The sequence below is a fragment of the Mesoplodon densirostris genome, chromosome X, assembly GCF_025265405.1.
Source record: "Mesoplodon densirostris isolate mMesDen1 chromosome X, mMesDen1 primary haplotype, whole genome shotgun sequence".
NCBI classification, from domain to species: Eukaryota; Metazoa; Chordata; class Mammalia; order Artiodactyla; family Ziphiidae; genus Mesoplodon; species Mesoplodon densirostris.
Genome location: NC_082681.1, coordinates 130,161,220 through 130,183,207, shown reverse-complemented (window position 1 = coordinate 130,183,207; position 21,988 = coordinate 130,161,220). Strand labels below are relative to the sequence as shown.

Below are 21,988 nucleotides of genomic sequence, written 5' to 3'. Positions count from 1 at the left end.
TAATCTGGTTTGAAAGAGAAGAGGAAAGACCATGGAATACAGACGTCTGTCAGCTGCTGATTTTGAGGCTGCCGTGTGTGTGTGTGTGTGTGTGTGTGTGTGTGTGTGTGTGTGAGAGAGAGAGAGAGAGAGAGAGAGAGAGAGAGAGAGAGAGAGAGAGAGTGAGAGAGAGAGAGAGAGAGAGAGTGTGTGTGTGTGTGTGTATCATGAGAGTCTGATATCGAAAATGTCACCATCTTCAGACCTACGTTGACTATCCATACTACATCTGTGGAGGTGTTTAAAAGTGTTTCCCTCCACTTAATTCCAAGTGGCTATCTGGTCATTTTCTAAGGAAAAGAAACATACTGTCCTGCTTCCCAAGGAGTGCAACCAACTAGGAGCGGGAATAGACATGCACTTCAAGGTCATGAGGATTCTTGCCCAAGGACTGTATCTATATCAACAAATCACTATGCAGTTCTCCTTAAGCTTTTAAGTTGAAATTATGGATCTCATTATTCTATTCATAAATTCCGCAAATTTTATGAAACCAAGAATAATCACTCTCAGGGGTCCCTGAATCAATGTTTGATTAACTCAAGTTGAACAGACTCAACTCCATTAAACAGTCACTTCCATCTATATAATAGTCAATTAAGTTCCAGTACACATTTTAAGCATTGAGGCAAAACTTACATACAGGGAAATGCATAAATGAATCTTAAGGGACAATTCAACGGGTTTTGATAACCAACCTAACCAACAGCTTAATCAAGATATGTTTCCATCGCCCCAGGAAGTATCCTCAAGCCCCTCTTCCAGTCAATTTTCACCCCCTCAGGTAATCATTGTTCAGATTTTTATCACCAAATTCCTGTAACATTTTAAGTTGTGTTTATAAATGTAACATATGCAATTTACTTTATAACCACTTTAAATGCTTAACGGGACAAAATTAAAACCCTAACAAGGTAACTTCCCAAGTCCTTACATAGCTCTTAGAAATCTAATAAAAACTTACAAATGTAGTGAAACTCAAGTTCTAGTGAACATTCTAACATTGGCTTGAAACAAACGATTTTACGCTTTCACCTTAAAATCAGAGGTCTAAAATAAATTACACGTTTCAGATTAGAATCTCACAGCTAACCTGTCAAATTTCTGTATTATGTCATATTCTCTTTAATGTTACATACCCTTAAAATACAAACGTATGTTTTAGTCCTAAACTGTAACACAAAATATTGATTCTATGGCTATTATTTAGGTTTTCATTTTTTGTGTTTTTTTGTTTTAACATCATTCTCAAACTTCCGGGGGGGAGGGAAAAAAGAACTTTATTTACTTAAGGAAGTAAACTGGTCATCTCAAAGAAGTTGAGGTTACCAGGTCAAGGATTAACAGTCAAAGATTTGAGAATAATTCACAAGACCCAAAGGCTCACTGGTTCTACTGGTACCACTGATGTATACCCATTGGGCCCTCGCTATCATGGGTTGGACAGGGTTTCCAATTCCCCAGCAGATGGGAATGTTTCTGGTCATGAGAATTCCCCCTAGGAGTTTTTAATCATGTCTTTCAACTCTACCACCTGGTTTGGGTAGCTGAGGTCCGGTAACCACTCCAGTTGCTTTACTACTTGATTGGTTTCAACCCATTTCTTTACTGGCTGATTCTTGTTCTGTCTGGCTTCAAGTCACACTTCCGTGGTGACATTTACCTCAAAGGGCCATTAGGATACTGAAGTCAGGAAGTTATAGTAGGAGTTTGTCAAGTGGTCATTATCGGTTTTCATATACTTTTGCATAAGTCCTACCATTTTTGCCTTCCCTACACCACAGTCTACACTTTGCTATGGAACTATACCCACTCGAAACAGTAATCATCTCTTTCTAACACCTGCAAGAACGGATAAGGCACCATCTTCCTAACCTGGGTAAATAGATGGAAGGTATCCTTGAACTTAGCGCAGCCTAATGCCAAGCTTGCCAAGTCAGAGACTTAGGCTACTATGATAGTTTTCATCACCTCATATATATGAACCTGCTGTTATATCTAGTGAAAATACTTTTAAAAGCATAGTAAAAGCTCTATCATAAATTCCTAAGCCAGGAAGTTACCTCACTTGCTTGTAAAAATCTTTGTGTTGGTCCTCACTGAAAGCCTTGTACATTCAGGGGTAGCCTCAGGCTTTTTAAATAGCTGAATTTAAATTTTCATCTTTCTGTTTCAAACAAAAATAGCCAGTGCTACAATTGCGCTCTTGTTAACAAATATTTGATATGCATGACTCATCTATTTTGCTGGGGAGTTTCAAAATTAGAACAAAGCTTTTCAGTTTTCCCTACAACATTTAGCAATTAAAAACAGAAGTCAATTGAATAAAGGTAAAAGATGATGTGTCCTGTGTTTTTCTCATAATCTTATATACAGAGATAATTTCAGCTTGATTATCACAAAAAGCAATTTTATATTGAGAAAAATAATTTCAACTAGATATTTTTAAAAAACTTTTATTGACGTATAGTTGATTTACAATGTTGTGTTAGTTTCTGGTGTACAGCAAAGTAATTCAGTTTTATCTATCTATCTATCTATATTCTTTTCCATTATGGTTTATTACAAGATATTGAATATAGTTCCCTGTGCTATACAGTAGGACCTTGTTGGGTTTTTTTCTTCTTTTAAAAAAAAATTTATTGGAGTATAGCTGGTTTATAAACTAGATATTAAGACCCAGAAACAAAAGAGGCTGGTTCAGTAACAAAATGATGGATTGATGGGTGGGACCACACTTGTCTCTGGAGGGCAGGCACAGGAGCAATAATGGGACTCAGTTTTCTACCTGACAGTCACCTTCTCATCTGGGATCATTCCTTTCACACCTCTGACTCTCTCACCTGGATCCATCCAACTACCGCCATCTCAAGTGGAAGCTGAGTTAGAACTATGATGGCAATTTAAAAAATCTGTCATGACCCATTCTTATTATTCTTTATATCACACCAGAAACAACTCTGCTGCTCTAATCAAGCATCTAAATATTTCAAGGCAAGAAAGTTGTGTGTGGAATAGGGTAGGGGAGACATCATAAAGAATTACTGTGTTATGGGGAGACTACCTTAAGATATGTCAGTAAAACCATGTCTTCGCTCTTCATTCCTAATGCTCAACCATTTGGCCTCCCCAATTAAGGCAGATTATTTCATATCTAAGTATTAGCCTTGGAAATCTGCATTGCTAAATTCAAATATGTAAGAGGGATTGTCTTCAGAGGCAGGTACAAGTGATCATGCTCCAATACAAACCACCTGGTAGGATTCTGAATCTGACACAATAGTTCATTCCATCCAAATTGGAAAGACTATAGATGATAAAAGGTTTGGATCATGTTTTAAAAAAACTTTCAAAGCTGAAATTTGGGAACGTTATTCTGAAAGTAATACCAAACTAACTAAGCCTTATATTCATTCATTCATAAGATTAACCTCTTATTCCAAAATACTGGAAGACGTTCTACTGATGTCTTCTCATTATTCTTCATGAATATAACTAAGAAGGAAACAGGATCCAATGCCCTTTATGAATCAATTTTTTTAAGGCAAGAGCACAGACATTCAAGTATGTGTTACATACTACCTTAATAAACAGTTAAATTTAATCTCCACTGAGAAAAGCTAAATTTGCTTCATGAGTTGTCAATTTTAGCAACCTTGGTTGAGTAAACTGGATACAAAGCCATTAAACACATGCAGTAGTCAAAAATGAATCTTCTCATGATTCAAAGACATGGAAAGATATCCCATGCTCTTGGATTGCAGGAATATTGTTAAAATGGCCATACCACCCAAAGCAATCTACAGATTTAATATGATCCCTATCAAATTACCCATGACATTTTTTCACAGGACTAGAAAAAATAATCCTAAAATTCATATGGAACTATAAAAGACCCAGAATCACCAAAGCAATGCTGAAGAAAAAGAACAAAGTAGGAGGCATAACCCTCTCAGACTTCAGACAATAATACTACAAAGCTACAGTAATCAAAACAGCATGGTATTGGCACAAAAACAGACATATGGATCAATGGAACAGAATAGAGAACCCAGAAATAAACCCACACACCTACGGTCAATTAATCTTCAACAAAGGAGGCAAGAATATACAATGGGAAAAAGGCAGTCTCTTCAGCAAGTGGTGTTGGGAAAGTTGGACAGCCACATGTAAATCAATGAAGTTAGAACACACACCCTCTTACCATACACAAAAATAAACTCAAAATGCCTTAAAGACTTAAACATAAGACATGACACCATAAAACTCCTAGAAAACATAGGCAAAACATTCTCTGACATAAATTGTACCAATGTTTTCTTAGGTCAGTTTCCCAAGGCAATAGAAATAAAAACAAAAATAAACAAATGGGACCTAATCAAACTTACAAGTTTTTGCACAGCAAAGGAAACCACAAACAAAACAAAAAGACAACCTACAGAATGGGAGAAAATATTTGCAAATGATGTGACCAACAAGGGCTTAATTTCCAAAATATACAACAGTTCATATAACTCAACAACAAAAAAACAAACAACACTATCCAAACGTTGGCAGAAGACTTAAATAGACATTTCTCCAAAGAAGACATACAGATGGCCAATAGGCTCATGAAAAGATGTTCAACAATGCTAATTATTAGAGAAACACAAATCAAAACTACAATGAGGGGCTTCCCTGGTGGCGCAGTGGTTGGAAGTCCGCCTGCCGATGCAGGGGACACGGGTTCGTGCCCCCGTCCGGGAAGATCCCACAGCCGCAGAGAGGCTGGGCCCGTGAGCCATGGCCTCTGAGCCTGCGCGTCCAGAGCCTGTGCTCCGCAACGGGAGAGGCCACAACAGTGAGAGGCCTGCGTACCACACAAAAAAAAACAAAAAACAAAAACAAAACTACAATGAGGTAACACCTCACGCCAGTCAGAACGGCCATCATTAAAAAGTCTACAAATAACAAATGCTGGAGAGGATGTGGAGAAAAGGGAACCCTCCTACACTGTTGGTGGGAATGTAAGTCGTTGCAAGTATGGAGGTTCCTCAGAAAACTGAAAATAGAATTACCAGATGATCCAGCAGTCCCACTCCTGGGTATATATTTGGACAAAACTGTAATTCAAAAAGATATGTGCACCCCAGGTCCATAGCAGCACTATTCACAATAGCCAAGACATGAAACAACCTAAATGTCCATCAAAAGATGAATGGATAAAGAAGATATGGTAGATATATACAAGGGAATACTACTCAGCCATAAAAAAGAATGAGATAATGCCATTTGCAGCAACATGGATGCAACTAGAGATAATCCTACTAAGTGAAGTCAGTCAGAAAGAGAAAGACAAACACCATACAATATCACTTATATGTGGAATCTAAAATACGACACAAATGAACCTATCTATGAAACAGAATCACGGACATGAAGAACAGACTGGTGGTTGCCAAGAGGGGGGGAGGTTGGGGGAGGGGTGGAGTGGGAGGTTGGGGTTAGCAAATGTGAGCTTTTATATATAGGATGGATAAACAACAAGGTCCTACTGTATAGCACAGAGAACTATATTCAGTATCCTGTGATAAACCACAATGGCAAAGAATATGTTTAAAAAAAGAATGTATATATATGCATAACCGAATCACTTTGCTGTACAGCAGCAATTAACACAACACTGTAAATCAACGATACTTGAATTAAAAAAAAAAAAGAATCCTCTCCAGAGAAGAAGTTCTCTGTAGTCCAAGAGTTCCCTTCCTCCTTTGGCCTGAGGATCCTAAGACTTAAACTTAAGAGACCAATCTTTACCACAGTGGCTTCTCATAATCCAGTTTCTGAATGCCACCATATTTGCAGTATCACATTATCCTTATTCCAGAGCTGTTTAACGAAGAGCCATGAATGACTGTGGGTTGTCTGATGTGGTTCCAGAATCTGACTCTAAATATACCTTGAGAACATTCTCACAAGGGCTCATGTGGGGTGGGAATCTAACCCTTATCTGCAAGTGACAGTGGATCATGACTTTGGACGTTCAAGTTGGCCCCTAGCAGGATACACGTCATCCAAGATCAGACACCGGTCCACAAGATACAAACAGCACCTTTGGCGTTCGGATGGTGGTCTTAATCCAGTGGCTCTAGATGGAGCAACTGCCAAGGTTTCCATAGACAGAGAATGCTTTGACATAAAACTACACAACAGGGCTTCCCTGGTGGCGCAGTGGTTGAGAGTCTGCCTGCTGATGTGGGGGACACGGGTTCGTGCCCCGGTCCGGGAGGATCCCACATGCCGCGGAGCGGCTGGGCCCGTGAGCCATGGCCACTGAGCCTGCGCGTCCTGCTCCGCAACGGGAGAGGCCACAACAGTGAGAGGCCTGCGTACCGCAAAAAAAAATAAAAAAAAAAAACAACAACAACAACAAAAAAAAACAAAAACAAAAAAACAAAAAAAAAACCTACACAACAAAATGAATTTAAACATAAAGGTTCATCTTTCTTTTAACCCAGCAATTTTTCCCTTATTTCAAAGTTTACATCTGAATGCTTTTTAGAGCTTGGTGAATGGCTGAAAAATTCTTTTACAGACCCTCATCTGTTTTCCCAGATCAGTTTTTACCATTTCTTAAGCTATTTTATTAAAATTAAAAAAAAATAATTTAAAGACTTGGTGTGAAAATCAACGGCAAAAGGACACAAAAAAGTGATTATAAACAAGGCAAGACAAGCCAAAGGAGCTAAAAAGCCAGGACTTTGACAGGATGCCGGCTTAGAGAACGGCCTGCTAGGATGAGCTTGGGCAAGGACGGTGAGGTCAGCTGAGCCTTTATCTTCTCCAAAATGCTATGGCAATTAGACATCCTTTCATAGCTTTTCTCTACCATCTCACTGTGGATTTAGTCACTGGTTACCTGTAATTCCCAAAATGAGTATCTATTGCATATCCGGGTATTGTATTCTGTGAAAGAACTTGATTCTAGAATGTGTGGAGAATATGATATCCGTCATTGATTCTAAGTATTTGCTTAGCTAATAAACTAGGTCCTCTGATTTTTAAAAGAAAATGGGGAGGAAGACGAGATGATGAAGAGAAATAGTCCATATATGATCTAAAAATGTGAAGTGCTGCAGCTGATCCAAATTTTGACCACTTTTCATGGACTCGTTCTACACCCCATAACTAACTCCAAGCTCAACCCAAGGCAATTTTCTATTGCATTCTTCTCTTGCAGAAAACGAAACTCTGGCTAAAACCTACTGATTTTTAGAATCCTACCAAATTACACAAACATTTCGTGGGAGTTGACCTGATGTTGCCTTTGGTTACTTTTTCAATGCCTCTATCTCTGAGTCCTAGACTGCCTTGGCCTCATACCCTCTGTCCTCTAGTTTTAAAAAAAAATTTGGTACTTACTATCAAAAAGCTATTTCACTTGCTTGTTTAAAAACAAGCTATGAAAACAATGGGGATGGGGGTGGGAGACCTTCAAGCTCTTTTCATTCTAAAGAAAAGCAGAAGTGAATCCCAGGAAGGAGGTGTGGACTTATAAGGATGTGGCATTTCCTCAGGATTTGGTGGGAATTCATTGATTTCATTTACAACAATTGAGAGTTGCCTCTGGGCTTTGAGTGTTTTTAGCTCCAGCTGGCACAGGGATTATTTTCCCCTGGAATGCTCATACCCGAACACAAGGACACCTTCAGGAAGAGGAAAAGGAAGAAATAAGGTCTAGGAACCTAGGATGTGAACCAGGAAATTCTTTTCCACTGCACTGATTTAAAAGACTGTCATGCTGGTGCCTAATAAATCCCACCACCTTTTTTGGAGTTTATAGTGATGGGACATTTTCCCTTGGATGTGTGATCGTTTTGCATCAAGATATCCATACTATTTTCCCAATAACCAAAAATATCATTTCCTGAAAAGAGTTAGGGATGCTAACTGCAATTGTGAAATTTACACAGCGTTCCTCAAGCCCTCACTAAACCTTCAAAACCAAATAAAGTTCAAACTCAGATGCAATGTTAAAAGTCCACTGGACCCTCATGTCTCCAAAGCCAGTTCCTACTTATCCACCCTCAAACACTTTCTATCCCTATAGAATGAACTGCTGGCTTTGTGTACATACACTCTTCATTTTCCCATCCCCAGGCCTTGGTTTGCCCTGTAAGCAGTGCCTCTCCCGTGTCTCCACGGACCCGAATGTTACATACCCTTGAAGGCAGCCTCACACCGTGTACGACCTCTCCCAGCTGAAAGAAATTTCTCACTTCTCTGAAATTCCAAAGTATATAATCCCCACCTCTCTCGTGGCAATTCGTTTTTCTATTTGGTATTGCTCTTTTCATCTTAGTTGAGATAGTAAGCTCCGTGTGGGCAGGGTCCTTTCCACCTAGCACAGGGCAACACACACACGGAGGACACTCCCCACACACTAATGGAATGAACTAGTGTGACCACTTACCAAACCGAAGTAACTGACCTCAGGCAAAAGTTGACACCCTCACCCAGAAATATGTGTTCAGTGAACACAGCTCAGAGATCAACAGTGTCCAGAACAGGAAGAGCGGAAAGTCAGGTTAAGCTAAATTATCCACATCTTGGAAATAAGGCAAAAAAGAAGACTGAGTCCTTCTGGTGTCATACTAGAGCAGACTCCATGAAGCCAGCCTAAGGAAGGGTCATCTGACTCTCCAGGCTGGGATGTAACGGAGTTTGACTTTCTATTTACTATTGATGAGGGCTTAGTCTCTGCAAAGTTAAATGTTAACTTAGAGAAAACGGGTGGTATGCACCTTATTTTGCTCAAATGTAATGATTTTATTGCCCCTTAGGTCACCAACCAGTTTTGCATTGAATTTAGCTATCTTACTCTAGCATTCTTTTACCTCCCAACCCCCATGTTTGTACGTATCAGTTTCTGATACGAATCCTCCTTTAAGTCAGCTTTATCATCTTGCTTATTCCTTGATCAAAGATTAAATAAATTTCGAGGCAGACTCATTTGATTATTATATGAGATTTAGATGCTCAATTTTTAAAAAGTATACTTTGAGAATATGAATAACTATGAATAAGGGAACACGTAAAAATAGGTACTGCTGGTATCACTATTTTTCTACTTATAATTTTCTTTGATTTTTACCTAGAATCAACTTCCTAAATACCAAATTTATTCACCCACACATGTTTCTTTCCATTCCAAAGCTTTTATACAGAAATAATAACAGTGAATGGAATGAGTATTCTTTACTCTTTGTCTAGAATAACTTCTAATGGCATGTATGTGTCTATTTGAAAGTCTGCTGCGATCAATTCAGTAATAGCTTTATTTTAAAAGCCTGTATGTCAACTAAATACGTAATCTTTTGAAATAAAAATGGAATCTGCTTGTAAATTTCGTGAATGACACATCTATCTATCATATGAAATTACTGAACATTACAGAATGTAATTTTACATATTAGGATGAACAGCATTTTTGTAAGTTCAAGCCATACGAATATTGCATTAGGAGCAAGACAGTTGTTCTGAAATCACTAAAGGCCATAATAGAAACCAGACACTAATGCTTTAAGAAGTAACTAGTTGAAACTGAATGCAATAATCACCTAATCCATAATGCATTTGTAAGATTTTGCCATACAACACAGGTAATTTTTTCTTTTCTTTCTTTTTTTTTTTTAACTGAAGAGAAATAATTCTTTCTTATGGTCCTAAACATCAAATGCTATCACGTCATAAAAATGAAATATAGCACATGGATCATTGTTTTGTTCATCCATTTAATTCTATAATACATACTCACTTCACCCTATAATGAAAACATTATGCTTGTTCACTATTATTTACAATGTTGTTAAATCAGCAAGGCTCCAAATGCTCCATCGAAAGATCACTGCCAAAAGCGAATCTGTTCTAAGCAGAGGGTTAGAAAGATCTGGGCTCTGCAACTCGCCCTTCCTGTCAGTGCTGCCTGCATGCTCTTGACTTAATCCCAACATGCTGCAGTTGTGGTCAATTTCATGGAAACATATCTGACAACCAAGATGTATTTAATACATACCTGTAGTGGGATGAATTGTATCCCCCACCCCGCCGCCAAGAAGAGGCATGTCCAAGTCCTAACCCCTGGTATCTGTAAATATGACCTTATTTGGAAATGGGGTCTTTGCAGATGGAATCAATTTAAAGTGAGTTCATACTAGAGTAAGGTGGAGCCTAATCCAATGACAGGCGTCCTTGTAGGAAGGAGATTTGGACACAGAGACACACAGGGAGGAGGCCACGTGACGACAGAGGCCGAGATTAGAGTGATGCAGCCACAAGCCAAGGAACGCCAAGGATTGCCTGCATCCACTAGGAGGTGGGAAGAGGCATGAAAGGACACTCCCCAAGGGCCTTCAGAACGAGCAAGGCCTTGCCAACACCTTGATTTTGGACTTCCGGCCTTCAGAATGGCAAGAGAATCAATGTCTGTGTTTTATGCCATCCAAGTTTGTGGTGATTGGTTACAGCAGCCCTGAGAAACTAATACAACACCTTTTAAATTGTGCTTTTGGGGGCTGTTCTTCGTAAGAGTGATTCAAATCTACAAGATTAGGAATGCTAAGGAAAGCTGGATCAGGGAGAGCTGTGATAGGAGCGGGGGCAGAGCAAAGCAGTGGATGGGGAGAGATTCTCGAAGGTTCTAGCTCCTTCTAATTTCATCCATGTTGGATATCTAGCTTCTGCAAAAACTCTGACTTTAAGAAGATTCCCATTGGAGAAATATAAAGGGTGAGGGTATAAAAACTGTGATCAAGCAGTTTTCATATGAAAAATAGCACAGAGATACTCACCTCCACATGTTGACATGTTTGTATGAGTTTAGCCAAGAGCGTCTCCAGTTCCGTGTTCCTCTTAATAAGGTTGGTGAGGTTACTCTCTAAGTTTTGCTGTTCAAAAAAAAAGAGAGGAAAATATTATTCTGCATACTTTTAATACTTTAGTATATACAAAATTACTCATACTCAGGAAAATGGATACAGTTTTAAAGAAATCTCAATGAAATCTATGCAGTTTCAAGTACTTATAGATTTAAACTGGATTTTGAAAAGTCAACAGTGTAAAAGATTATTTTCAAAATGTTCAGATCTCACTCTTTTTGTCCCTGCTTCCTGTACGAACTCAGGCATATTTCACTGAATAATTAGTCATAGGTTACTTCCAGGTTGTGAACGAGGGAGAAAGAGGTAATTGGATTTCTAATTCCTTTACCTGAATCAGAAATGGCAATAAGAGAAAGAATATATTCCCGCATCAAATCAACTACTGTTGGATTTTTAGAATTTACCATCTTATGGGCAGGCTGAGGTCAATCCGTTGGAAGAAGGTCTGAACTGTCCAGCTATTGATGACACTATGGTCATTTATAGGCATTGATAAGAAGTCCTCATCATACACGTTTACTCATAGTACGTTTCACTGTACATGCTTCTGTTCTTTGCCTATCAACCTATCAATGCCAGATCAAATTTCCTTGAATGCTACATTTTTCCTATCACTGTCCTCCTTAAGAATCTAGAACTATTCCCTGTTCCTTTAGAACATCAAAAGTTTTTGAAATTTAGCTTATTGAAGTATAGTTGATTTACAATGTTGTGTTAATTTCTGCTGCCACGTGCGGGACGTACTCCACCACGTTCCCCCTCGGGTCCCCACTACCTCCTCGCACTTCCCCCCTCTCACGTCTGCATTTCCTTTCATTTCTGATCCTCGGAGACTTTCCACTTATGTTTAAGCTTGGTTATTATTCTTTAAAATCCATTTTTAAATATTTTTTCTGTAATTCTCATGTGTTCAGAATTCAGAGGGAGGTTTGGGGCATTATTTTATCTGGACTGGAAGATCAACAGGAAATCTTCCATTTCGACTTTGAGACCCTCAAAGGGTCTCAAATATAAATATTTTACAGGAGAAAAAGACTCGTTTCTCCCTCGAAGGGTGGGATACCACAAAAAGTCAGAGAATGAACCAGACAGAATGATTTAGTTGCAACTTAATGACCTCATGTTTGCATCAACGAAAAACTTGCTTTCAAAGCTCTTTACCACCAGCACAAAAGCCAAATGTTTTTCTACTGTTTGAACTAAACAAAGTGCAACCACTTTATGGTCCGAGACTAGAGAATAATTTCAACGCCTTCCATTATTCAGCGTCTTTGACTTGGATATGACCACTTTATGGTATATTTGTCAACTTCTTTTGGTATGTTCGTCTTAGGGAATCCTTTTACTTTTCTTTTTGGCTGACCCTTCAGAGCAGGAAATTACCAGGGAAATACATCATGAAACTGTTTAAAGTTCAACTGTCATAGGTATGACTTCTTAAGCTAGTCAGCAAGAGATCCAAATAAATATAATCTAACACATTTAGACTTTACAAACATCTGCTTGCTTTCCCCTCCCTTTATTAAGGATACATCATGTATAAAATCTGTTTTTAATCAACTAATATGCAGACTAAAGCCTGTGGTTTAAACACATTGACCTATCTAGATCCTTTGGGGTTATTCAAATTTAAATAGTACAAGTGTTACTGAAGTCCACAAAGAATTACCAAGTCACTTAGAAGTATAATAAAGGGAAATGAAGCTGAGAGAGAGACTTGTTTCCAAGAGGTACCAAAGGGACTGACAACACTTTTCAAGAGAGCCCGGGTAATGGGCAGGTAACCAAATCCAGTCCTCAATGAGCCATGCATCCATAAGCTTCCACTACGGGGACTTCTGTGGAGTTTTCTCGAATTTAACTGTATCACTAACATCCTATGTGGTGATCGGTGGGTCCTATAACCCCTTGATTTTGACTGTGCCTTGTGCAAACGAGAGATAACATTTTTTGGCATCAGAGTCTTGGGACTAAAGTGGATATAAGTATCTACTTCCCTATGGATATCTAAGGAATTCTAGAGTACCCCCCAAAAAAGTTCTAGTTTCCTGTTCTCACCTCGAAAACATCAATACATTTCCATCTCCTTATGGAGCTGAACTTTGTAGAAGTCCAAGGAGTCAGGCATGAGCGGCCACACACGTAGAGTGAGGGGCCTGGGGCTACAACCCCAGCTGAATTCTCCTGGACAAATGACGCTTGGGCCCAGTTTTCCCATCCATGATGTGTAGAAACAATAAAGGCACCCATTTATGCTACTGTTCAGTTCAGAGGAGAAAATGAAAACACACCAGGAACTATACAAATGCTTGTTGAAGAAATCATGAATTGTAGCGTGAAACATTGTTTGGTGTCAGTACCAGGCACTACAGGGCAGGGGGCTGGGGGGGCCAACCCCATGCCTCAGGCAGTCACTGTTCTCAAGCTTGCTGGTGGCTTTTTGCTGCAAATACCTGTTCCTTTAGGCTCCAGGGCTTTTTCTGGCCCCAGGCAGGGCAGGCGGGGGTGCTGGGGAGGAGAAGGGAGGTTGATGCCCCTAGGAGCAGCCCTCATCCAGCAACTACTGGCAGTCGGTGGATGAACTGCCCAGCTCCCCCACCTCCAGGTGCGATCACTCTGAGTCGTGTTTCAGAAAATCTCCCGAGCGCCCGCACGGGCAGGAGCCCGATGCCCACAGCCATCACCTGCTCCTGACCATGCCCTCTTTCCGCTTCCTCTCCTTCTCTGTTCCACCTCCCCTTTCCCTTCCAGATGCTTCCGGGATCACCTCCCAATTCGAATTCTGAGTTAGGGTCTTCTGGGAGAATTCAACTAAAACTTTTTCCATAGACGTCCTAATCTGTTAGTTTTGAGTATTCCTTCTTATGAGGAATAGCCAAATTAACAGAAGATTGTATTGCTTTTGAAAGATATTTGCTAATACAAGGGTTTGTTTTCTCTTCCCTCTTTCTAACCTTTTGTACAGATCACAGCCTCCAAATTCCAGGTTCTAAACCAGCAATGTCATTAGAAATACCATGTGAGCCACCAATGGGAGTCACATCTAAAATTTTCTAATGGTCATATTTTTTTAAAAAAATTAAAAAGAAACAGGTAAAATTAATTTGAACAATATATTTGACTTAATTTCCAAAATATTATTATTTCAACACATAATCAATATTTTAAAACTGATGAGCTCTTTTACATTCTTTTTCTTTCTTTTTACTAAGTCTTTGGCATCTGGTGTGTGTTTTATACATGTAACATATCTTGATTCACAACGGCCACATTTCAAACACTCAGCTGCCACATGTGGCTTGTGGCTACATTACTGGACAGCAGAGCATCAGAGTCTAGAAGAGGGGTCAACAAACCTTTTCTGCAAAGGGCCAGGTAGTAAATAGTTTAGGCTTTGCTGGCCATATGCTCTCTGTCGCAGCTACTCGATTCTCCTGTTTTAGTAAGAAAGTGGCCATAGACAATATGTAAACAAGTGGGCAGGGCTGTGTGCCAATAAAACTTTATTTACAAAAACAGGTGGTGAGGGCTCCCCTGGTGGCATGGTGGTTGAGAGTCCGCCTGCCGATGTAGGGGACACGGGTTCGTGCCCCAGCCCGGGAAGATCCCAAATGCCACGGAGCGGCTGGGCCCGTGAGCCATGGGCGCTGAGCCTGCGTGTCTGAAGCCTGTGCTCCGCAACGGGAGAGGCCACAACAGTGAGAGGCCCGTGTACCACAAAACAAACAAACAAACAAACAAAAAAAAACAGGTGGTGAGGGAGATTTGGCCCATAGGCCAAGCTCCTTCCTGGGCCCGGGCACATGCTCTTCCCTCTGGAGTGCATCTGCATGGCAGGAAATAATTCTACTACCAAGGAGAGAACATAACAAAACCACAGTATATACTGAGTACCTGCTGTATACCCATCATGGCTTAGTCCGTTCCCATTATAAATCCTCAAACATTCACTGTGGGAACAAGTACCATGGAAAACTGAATATTCATTGGAGAACACTTCTGAAGTTGAATGCAGTAAATCAACTAACTAGTAAGTTCATTTAGCAACTACTATAGATTGTTAAAACAACGACTTCTACCCTTTAAGGCTTTTCTCATTGGTAGTGTTGAGTCTGAACCCAAGAAGAGAGACTTGACAGTTTAGAAGCATTCTGAAGGGATGCTATACCACTCCATTAGATCACAAGGTCTCAGGGAAGGCAAATAATATACTGTTGAATAAACAAGCGTTTACGTGACTAGACAGTCTAGCAATTATCACTGACACATCTATTTCAAATTCTACGTAAAATCAAGTTGTTCCTAGCCTTAATTCATTATCTCTCTCCCAGGTATTTTTTTTTTTTATAGTACTCCTTTTACTTTAGGAAGGGAAAGGAAGCCTTTGTTGAGAAAGATGAGGCTTTTGTAAGTGTGCGACTATTTGCTGTAATTCAACACGCCCCCTCCCGCCATGCCATCACCACCAAAAGAAGAGGAATATAAATAATTCCAAATGGTCCTTCTAAAGGTAAAGATGCAATGAGTCAGATTTCATTTCTTCATATTAAGCAAAAGGTTGGGTACAAGTCAAATTTGTGAAAGACAACATTGTAAAACATGTGTTGCTTCAAGAATGAGGCTCCCCTGCATACTTTCTCCCGAAAGGATGACTAATTTTTCCTGTAATTATTGTTTTAACACATACACTTCTAATGCATTTTCATGGAGCCAGACTCAGCCTCCTGAGTTGATCACTGAACAATCATGGCAGGATAGCTGATTGTACAACCCATCTCAATACAGGCCTTTAGGCATGTTTATGGACACCAGCTGAGAGTAGTAAATCCAACTTAACAGATGAGCTTTGTACTTCTACATACACTGAGACCCAATCAAATAGCAAGGTAAGCAGACAAAAATACCCCTCATTTTAGCCTTTGGAGACCTGTACCTAAGGGTCAGATTACAGGGAATCAATGACTTGTCATTGAGCACTACTATGAAAATGTATGCCTGAAACAGGAGATTTCAGTAATTCCTTTCGGGTTTGTCCAGGCCTAAAGAATGTTTGCTCTTATTCTGAAGTCAACGCTTCAGAATGTCTTTAAAGTATAATATTAAGTCTGGATACCTTTCAAGGCAAACACAGATCTGGCTTGTTCCATTCCATAATATTCAGAGTGACACTCGGGAACTGTGTTCATAGCCCTGACACCCAACACCGCCCCCCCAGCACAACCAGGATATGAACACGTCGAGTGCCACCATCCGTATATTTTTCCTAACAAACTTTAATCACAATCCTTAATATAAAAACACACCCGTATTAACACATGCCACCTGCATAAAAGCATAAATTCTTAACATGTAACTAAACTCTTAAGATGTTTTAATTACGTTGCAGGAATTGAAGGCTATCTTCAGGTTCAACTCACGACAGACCGCAAATCTGTGTGATTTATGCTGGTTTGATTTTTTAATGCCTTTTTTCACTGGTTATGATAGTTAACATTTCCAAATGCCCTGGCAAGACAGGTCGCCCAGGGAGCTTCAAAAACCTAATAAAACCCAATCTGCATACAAATTTAAGTCTAGTGTTCCATGGACGACAATTTAAGCCATTTTGATATGCAATACTGTATTTACCTTGTCAGGTTTTATTTGATATTTCTATATTAACACCATGGAATCTGCACCATATATTTATAAATTCCATCGTCAGGAGTTCAGTGTTTATTACTGTAATCTGGTAGTCAATAATATACAGAGAACAATTTTTAAATACCGCTTACGGCCTAGAAGAACTTTCTGATGTTAACGGAGATAAGTCAATCTCTTAGTATAATTATATTCATTTAGTTGTAATTTTAGCAGATCCCACGATGACTACTTCCTTCCAGGTATTAGAGATGTAAGTGGCCTTTCTTGTTCATTCCTCATCCCTCGGCCCTATTTCTGCCTGTAGTAAGAGAGCTGAGCAACTGACCAATAACACATTTGTCAGTTGTTTTTTTTTTTTTTTTTTGCGGTATGCGGGCCTCTCACTGCTGCGGCCTCCCCCGTTGCAGAGCACAGGCTCCGGACGCGCAGGCTCCGGACGCGCAGGCTCCGGACGCGCAGGCTCAGCGGCCATGGCCCACGGGCCCAGCCGCTCCGCGGCATATGGGATCCTCCCAGACCGGGGCACGAACCCGTATCCCCTGCATCGGCAGGCGGACTCCCAACCACTTGCGCCACCAGGGAGGCCCTCATTTGTCAGTTTTGAGAATCAATATTGAGTGAAGGGAGCTGGACTCCTAGGAAGCTTTGAAAGTCTCTGAACTTCAAAATAATGATCTCCTACAAACTAGTGGTTACCAGAGGGGAGAGGGAAGGGGAGAGGGACAATATAGGGGTAGGGGGGGAAAAGGGTTATTATGGGATTACATGAAATCATGTGTGTGAAACTTTTGAAAACTGTAAAGCACTATAGAATTTAAAGAATCTTTCATTCAATAAAAAAGGAATATCTCGATTATTAAAAAAATAAATTGGTCTCCTGAGAGAAATGTTTTAGAGAAAGTGACTATGACTTTTATCATTGGAACCTATGGGGAGCATTTTGTAAGATGACAGCATAGGGGTAAGAGCCATGAAGGTCCAATATGGCAGCCGTCCTGCTGTCTTCTCTGGTCACTGTCCCCAGTCAGGTTCTCGAATCCTCCTCAACCCAGCACTCTGGGCTGCCATAGCAGATCCATGGGGTTGTCTCAAGAGAGGTGACCAATTTGTCAGTCAAGAATTAGATGGTGAAAAGATTATGGGGCTATTGGAGAACAGACTAATAGTAGTTAGTTATTTTGATCAAGTGAGAACTTTCAAGTTGGGGGAATATTTAGTCTCCTAAACCAGGGGTCAGCAAACTACAGCCCACAGGCCAAATCCTGCCTGCTGTCTATTTTTCTATGGCGTGCCAGGTAGAAATGGTTTTTACGTTTTTAAATGATCTTTTTAAATCAGAAGAAGGATAAAATTGTGGGACACATGAGAAATATAGGAAATTCAAATTTCTTTGTCCATAAAATTTCATGCGAACACAGATACTCCCATTCGTTGATGGTTTCTCTCTGCTTTTGTGCTACAGTGACAAAAACTGAGTCCTGGCCCTTTACAGAAAATTGCTGTCTCCTTGAAAAAAAAAATCTTAAAAAAATAATCCATGGCCTTCTTATTAATTAATACAGAGTATTTTCTCTATTGGTCCAAACCACTTAAAAATTTCAATGTAACTCAATTTGCTTAACATGAGAGTGTAGGAGTATGGCTAAAATTTCAATCATTCAGGTACTCAAAATTCTAAAGGAGAAGATCTTCTGTTGGATACCCAAATAATTTTTAACTCACAAAAGAAAGAAAATAGCATTAAATCACCGGTAAAATGCAATGTCTGAATAAATTCCTCTGCAACCTTTGTTCAGAGGAGCACAAGATTCAGACAAGGAAAAAGTAGGAAAGAATCTTAAGTTGGATCAAGGTTGCTACAGCAAGAACATGGTCAAAAGTAAGTAAAGAAGACAATGGGCATATATCTGGAGAAAACTCTAATTTGAAAGGATACACGCACCCCAATGTTCATGGCAGCGCCACTCACAATAGCCAAGAAGTGGAAACAACTTAGATGTCCATCGACAGATGAATGGATAAAGAAGATGCGGTACATATATACAATGGAATAGTACTCAGTCATAAAAAAGAATAGAATAATGCCATTTGCAGCAACATGGATAGACCTAGAGGTTAGCATACTAAAAGAAGTAAGCCAGATAGAGAAAGACAAATATCATATGATACCACTTATATGTGGAATCTAAAATATGATACAAATGAACTTATTTACAAAACAGAAACAGATTCACAGACACAGAAAACAAACTTATGATTACCAAAGGGGAACATGGTGGGGGGGGTTAATTAGGAGTTTGGGATTGGCAGATGCAAGCTACTGTGTATTAAACAGATAAACAACAAGGACCTACTCTATAGCACAGGGAACTATATTCAATATCTTGTAATAAACTATAATGGAAAAGAATATGAAAAAGAATACAGACACCCCCCCACACATATATATATAACAATCACTGTGCTGTACACCAGAAACTAACACAACATTGTAAACTGACTATACTTCAATTTAAAAAAAAAAGGCACAGCACAAGGATTAGTCAGTTCTTTCCATTCTGCAAATAAGTATAAAGTGTTGGGTTGTGAGTACACCTCCATTGTGGAATTACTCATCGACTGCTGTTTCCATCAGTTTTCTTTTCCTCAGTATCTTTTTTCTTAATCATAAAATATACCTCAAAGGAGACCTCAGAGCACTGGATAATTAATGTCTTTAAAATCTCCTGCTATTGATGGATGTCATACATGTTGTTTGTATATGTCACTTCAAGCTTTACTTCCTCCATCAGTCAGAGATTGAATAATTTTGACTTTATCCCCTTTTCTCTGCCTTAAGTAGATGATGACATTGCCAGATACTCATTAACAAACATGTTCTGGCCTTTCTACTTAAATAGGGTTTTAACTGATACCATCAAACATTTTTACCAGACCTGAATGTCTCATGGTGGATGCTTAACCTTTGATGAATGGAAACATTTTTTTTTACATTTTTATTCTTAAGATACTGTGGGAAGATGAAATCTTTTTCTAAGCCAATACCTATACTTCATGTTGACTGAAGTGAATATATCGAATGTATTTCAGGCTAAAACAGTTGAGTCTTTGATCTAATAATTTTGCATAGGTAACTATGATTTGCTTTGTTTCTACAGCAATTTTTATTTCCTCAAATTTTTAGGTTTTTCTATAATTCAAAAAGATACAAGTACCGCAATGTTCATTGCAGCACTATTTACAATAGCCAGGACATGAAAGCAACCTAAATGTCCATCGACAGATGAATGGATAAAGAAGATGTGGCACATATACACAATGGAATATTACTCAGCCATAAAAAGAAACGAAATTGAATTATCTGTAGTGAGGTGGATGGACCTAGAGTCTGTCATACAGAGTGAAGTCAGAAAGAGAAAAACAAATACCGTATGCTAACGCACATATATGGAATCTCAAAAAAAATGGTACCGATGAACCTAGTGGCAGGGCAGGAATAAAGATGCAGACATGGAGAACGGACTTGAGGACCCTGTGGAGGGTGGTGGGCGGGGGGAAGCTGGGACGAAGTGAGAGAGTGGCATGGACATATATACACTACCAAATGTAAAACAGATAGCTAGTGGGAAGCTGCTGTATAGCACAGGGAGATCAGCTCAGTGCTTTGTGACCACCTAGCGGGGTGGGTTGGGAGGGTGGGAGGGAGGCTCAAGAGGGGAGGGGATATGGGGACATGTGTATACGTATAGCTGATTCACTTTGTTATACAGCAGAAACTAACACAACATTGTAGAGCAATTATACTCCAATAAAGGTATAAAAAATAATTTTAAGTTTTAGAGGAATATGCCTTTTCTGGACCCGCTGCTGAAAATGAATTAAAATTCAATACATGGTCAGCTTTGCTCCTGAATTTGTGGCATTCCCAAAAAGGGTTCATGATGTTCACAAAAGTCATATACCCATCTGGGTAGTGGAAAAAGTATTAAAGTCAAGGGAGGTTACAATCTTCGACTAAAAAAATATATAGATTAAAATTCCATTCCATCCAAAGTGGGTCTGGTCTGTTAAGAATTTACAAAATCAATGTTGTGTAAGAGAATTCCCCATTTGGGACAGCCTAGAGAATCAAAGAAGAATATGAAAGCATGGCATTGTTTCTCAGTCCTGTGTAACCTTCAAAGACAGAACCTTCCTTGGGTTTCAGGCGTTTGAATCTCAAATTCCTTGAATTCACTGCATCCTTCATCCCTGACTTCACCACCTTTACTTAGCCATTTCCTCTGCTTTTAGTAGGACTGAGGCTGTCTTTGTCCAATCAAAGTGAGTTGACTGAGTCCAAATTAAAGCAACATGAAAGTTATGGAAGGAAGGAAGGAAGCAAGATGACAACCATCCACTGGGTGAGTGGTTCCCACCCTGGTCTGCACTCTGCACTCACTTGGGGGGCTACACAAATACCATGCTTGGTCTACACCCTCTTCCCAACCAGAGAGTATGAATTACTTAGATTGGGGTGAGGTCCAGGGATTGGGATCTTTAAAACTCCACAGGAGATTCTAACGTGCAACCAAGTGTGAGAACTCTTGCTCAAAACCAGGTTGCCAAGTAGCTGGATTGTGATACGGTGTACAAAAATTAATCATGTACTCAATTTACTAGTTTTACACTTTAAGAGTTATTCAGAATAAAAGGAATATTTTTGTAATGTAGCATATGTACATAATAAGTGCAGGAATAAAATTATATATAGCTACACTAGAACTGCGAATTTATGTGAATGTATCATAGGAAATCCCAGGAACTTCACTGAAACAGTGCTCTGCAGGGAACACTGACTATTACTGTTAAGAAATTTAGAGGGGGACTTCCCTGGTGGTACAGTGGTTAAGAATCCGCCTGCCAATGCAGGGGACACAGGTTCGAGCCCTGGTCCGGGAAGATCCCACATGCCGCGGAGCAACTCAACCCGTGCGCCACAACTACTGAGCCTGCGCTCTAGAGCCCGCGAGCCACAACTACTGAGCCCGCGTGCCACAACTACTGCAGCCGCGCGCCTAGAGCCCATGCTCTGCAACAAGAGAAGCCACCGCAATGAGAAGCCCGCGCACCGCAATGAAGAGTAGCCCCTGCTCTCTGCAACTAGAGAGAAGCCCGCACAGAGCAACGAAGACCCACGCAGCCAAAAATAAATTAAATAAATAAATAAAAGTTTAAAAAGAAACGTAGAGGGCTCTTTTGACTTGAAAATATAGGGGAATGCTTTGTTGAATCATTCAAGTATTCCTAATGTCTAAAAATAATTCCTGAGTGGTTACCTCAGTTTATACTTTGAACAGTATTAGTAGCATACAAATTTGGTTTGTTGATTTTAACAGTCATTACTT

The 21,988-nt window shown here is 39.7% G+C and overlaps 1 protein-coding gene across 2 annotated transcripts in view; it reads right to left on the bottom strand.

Moving 5' to 3' along the window:
• The window catches only part of MID1 (midline 1), a 184,364-nt gene that overhangs the window by 80,396 nt on the left and 81,980 nt on the right, over positions 1-21,988 (bottom strand). For both annotated transcript variants that reach the window (XM_060086667.1, XM_060086668.1), the window contains exon 3: positions 10,869-10,964. In XM_060086667.1, the coding sequence (XP_059942650.1) occupies positions 10,869-10,964 (96 nt within the window). The remainder of the gene's footprint in view (positions 1-10,868; positions 10,965-21,988) is intronic.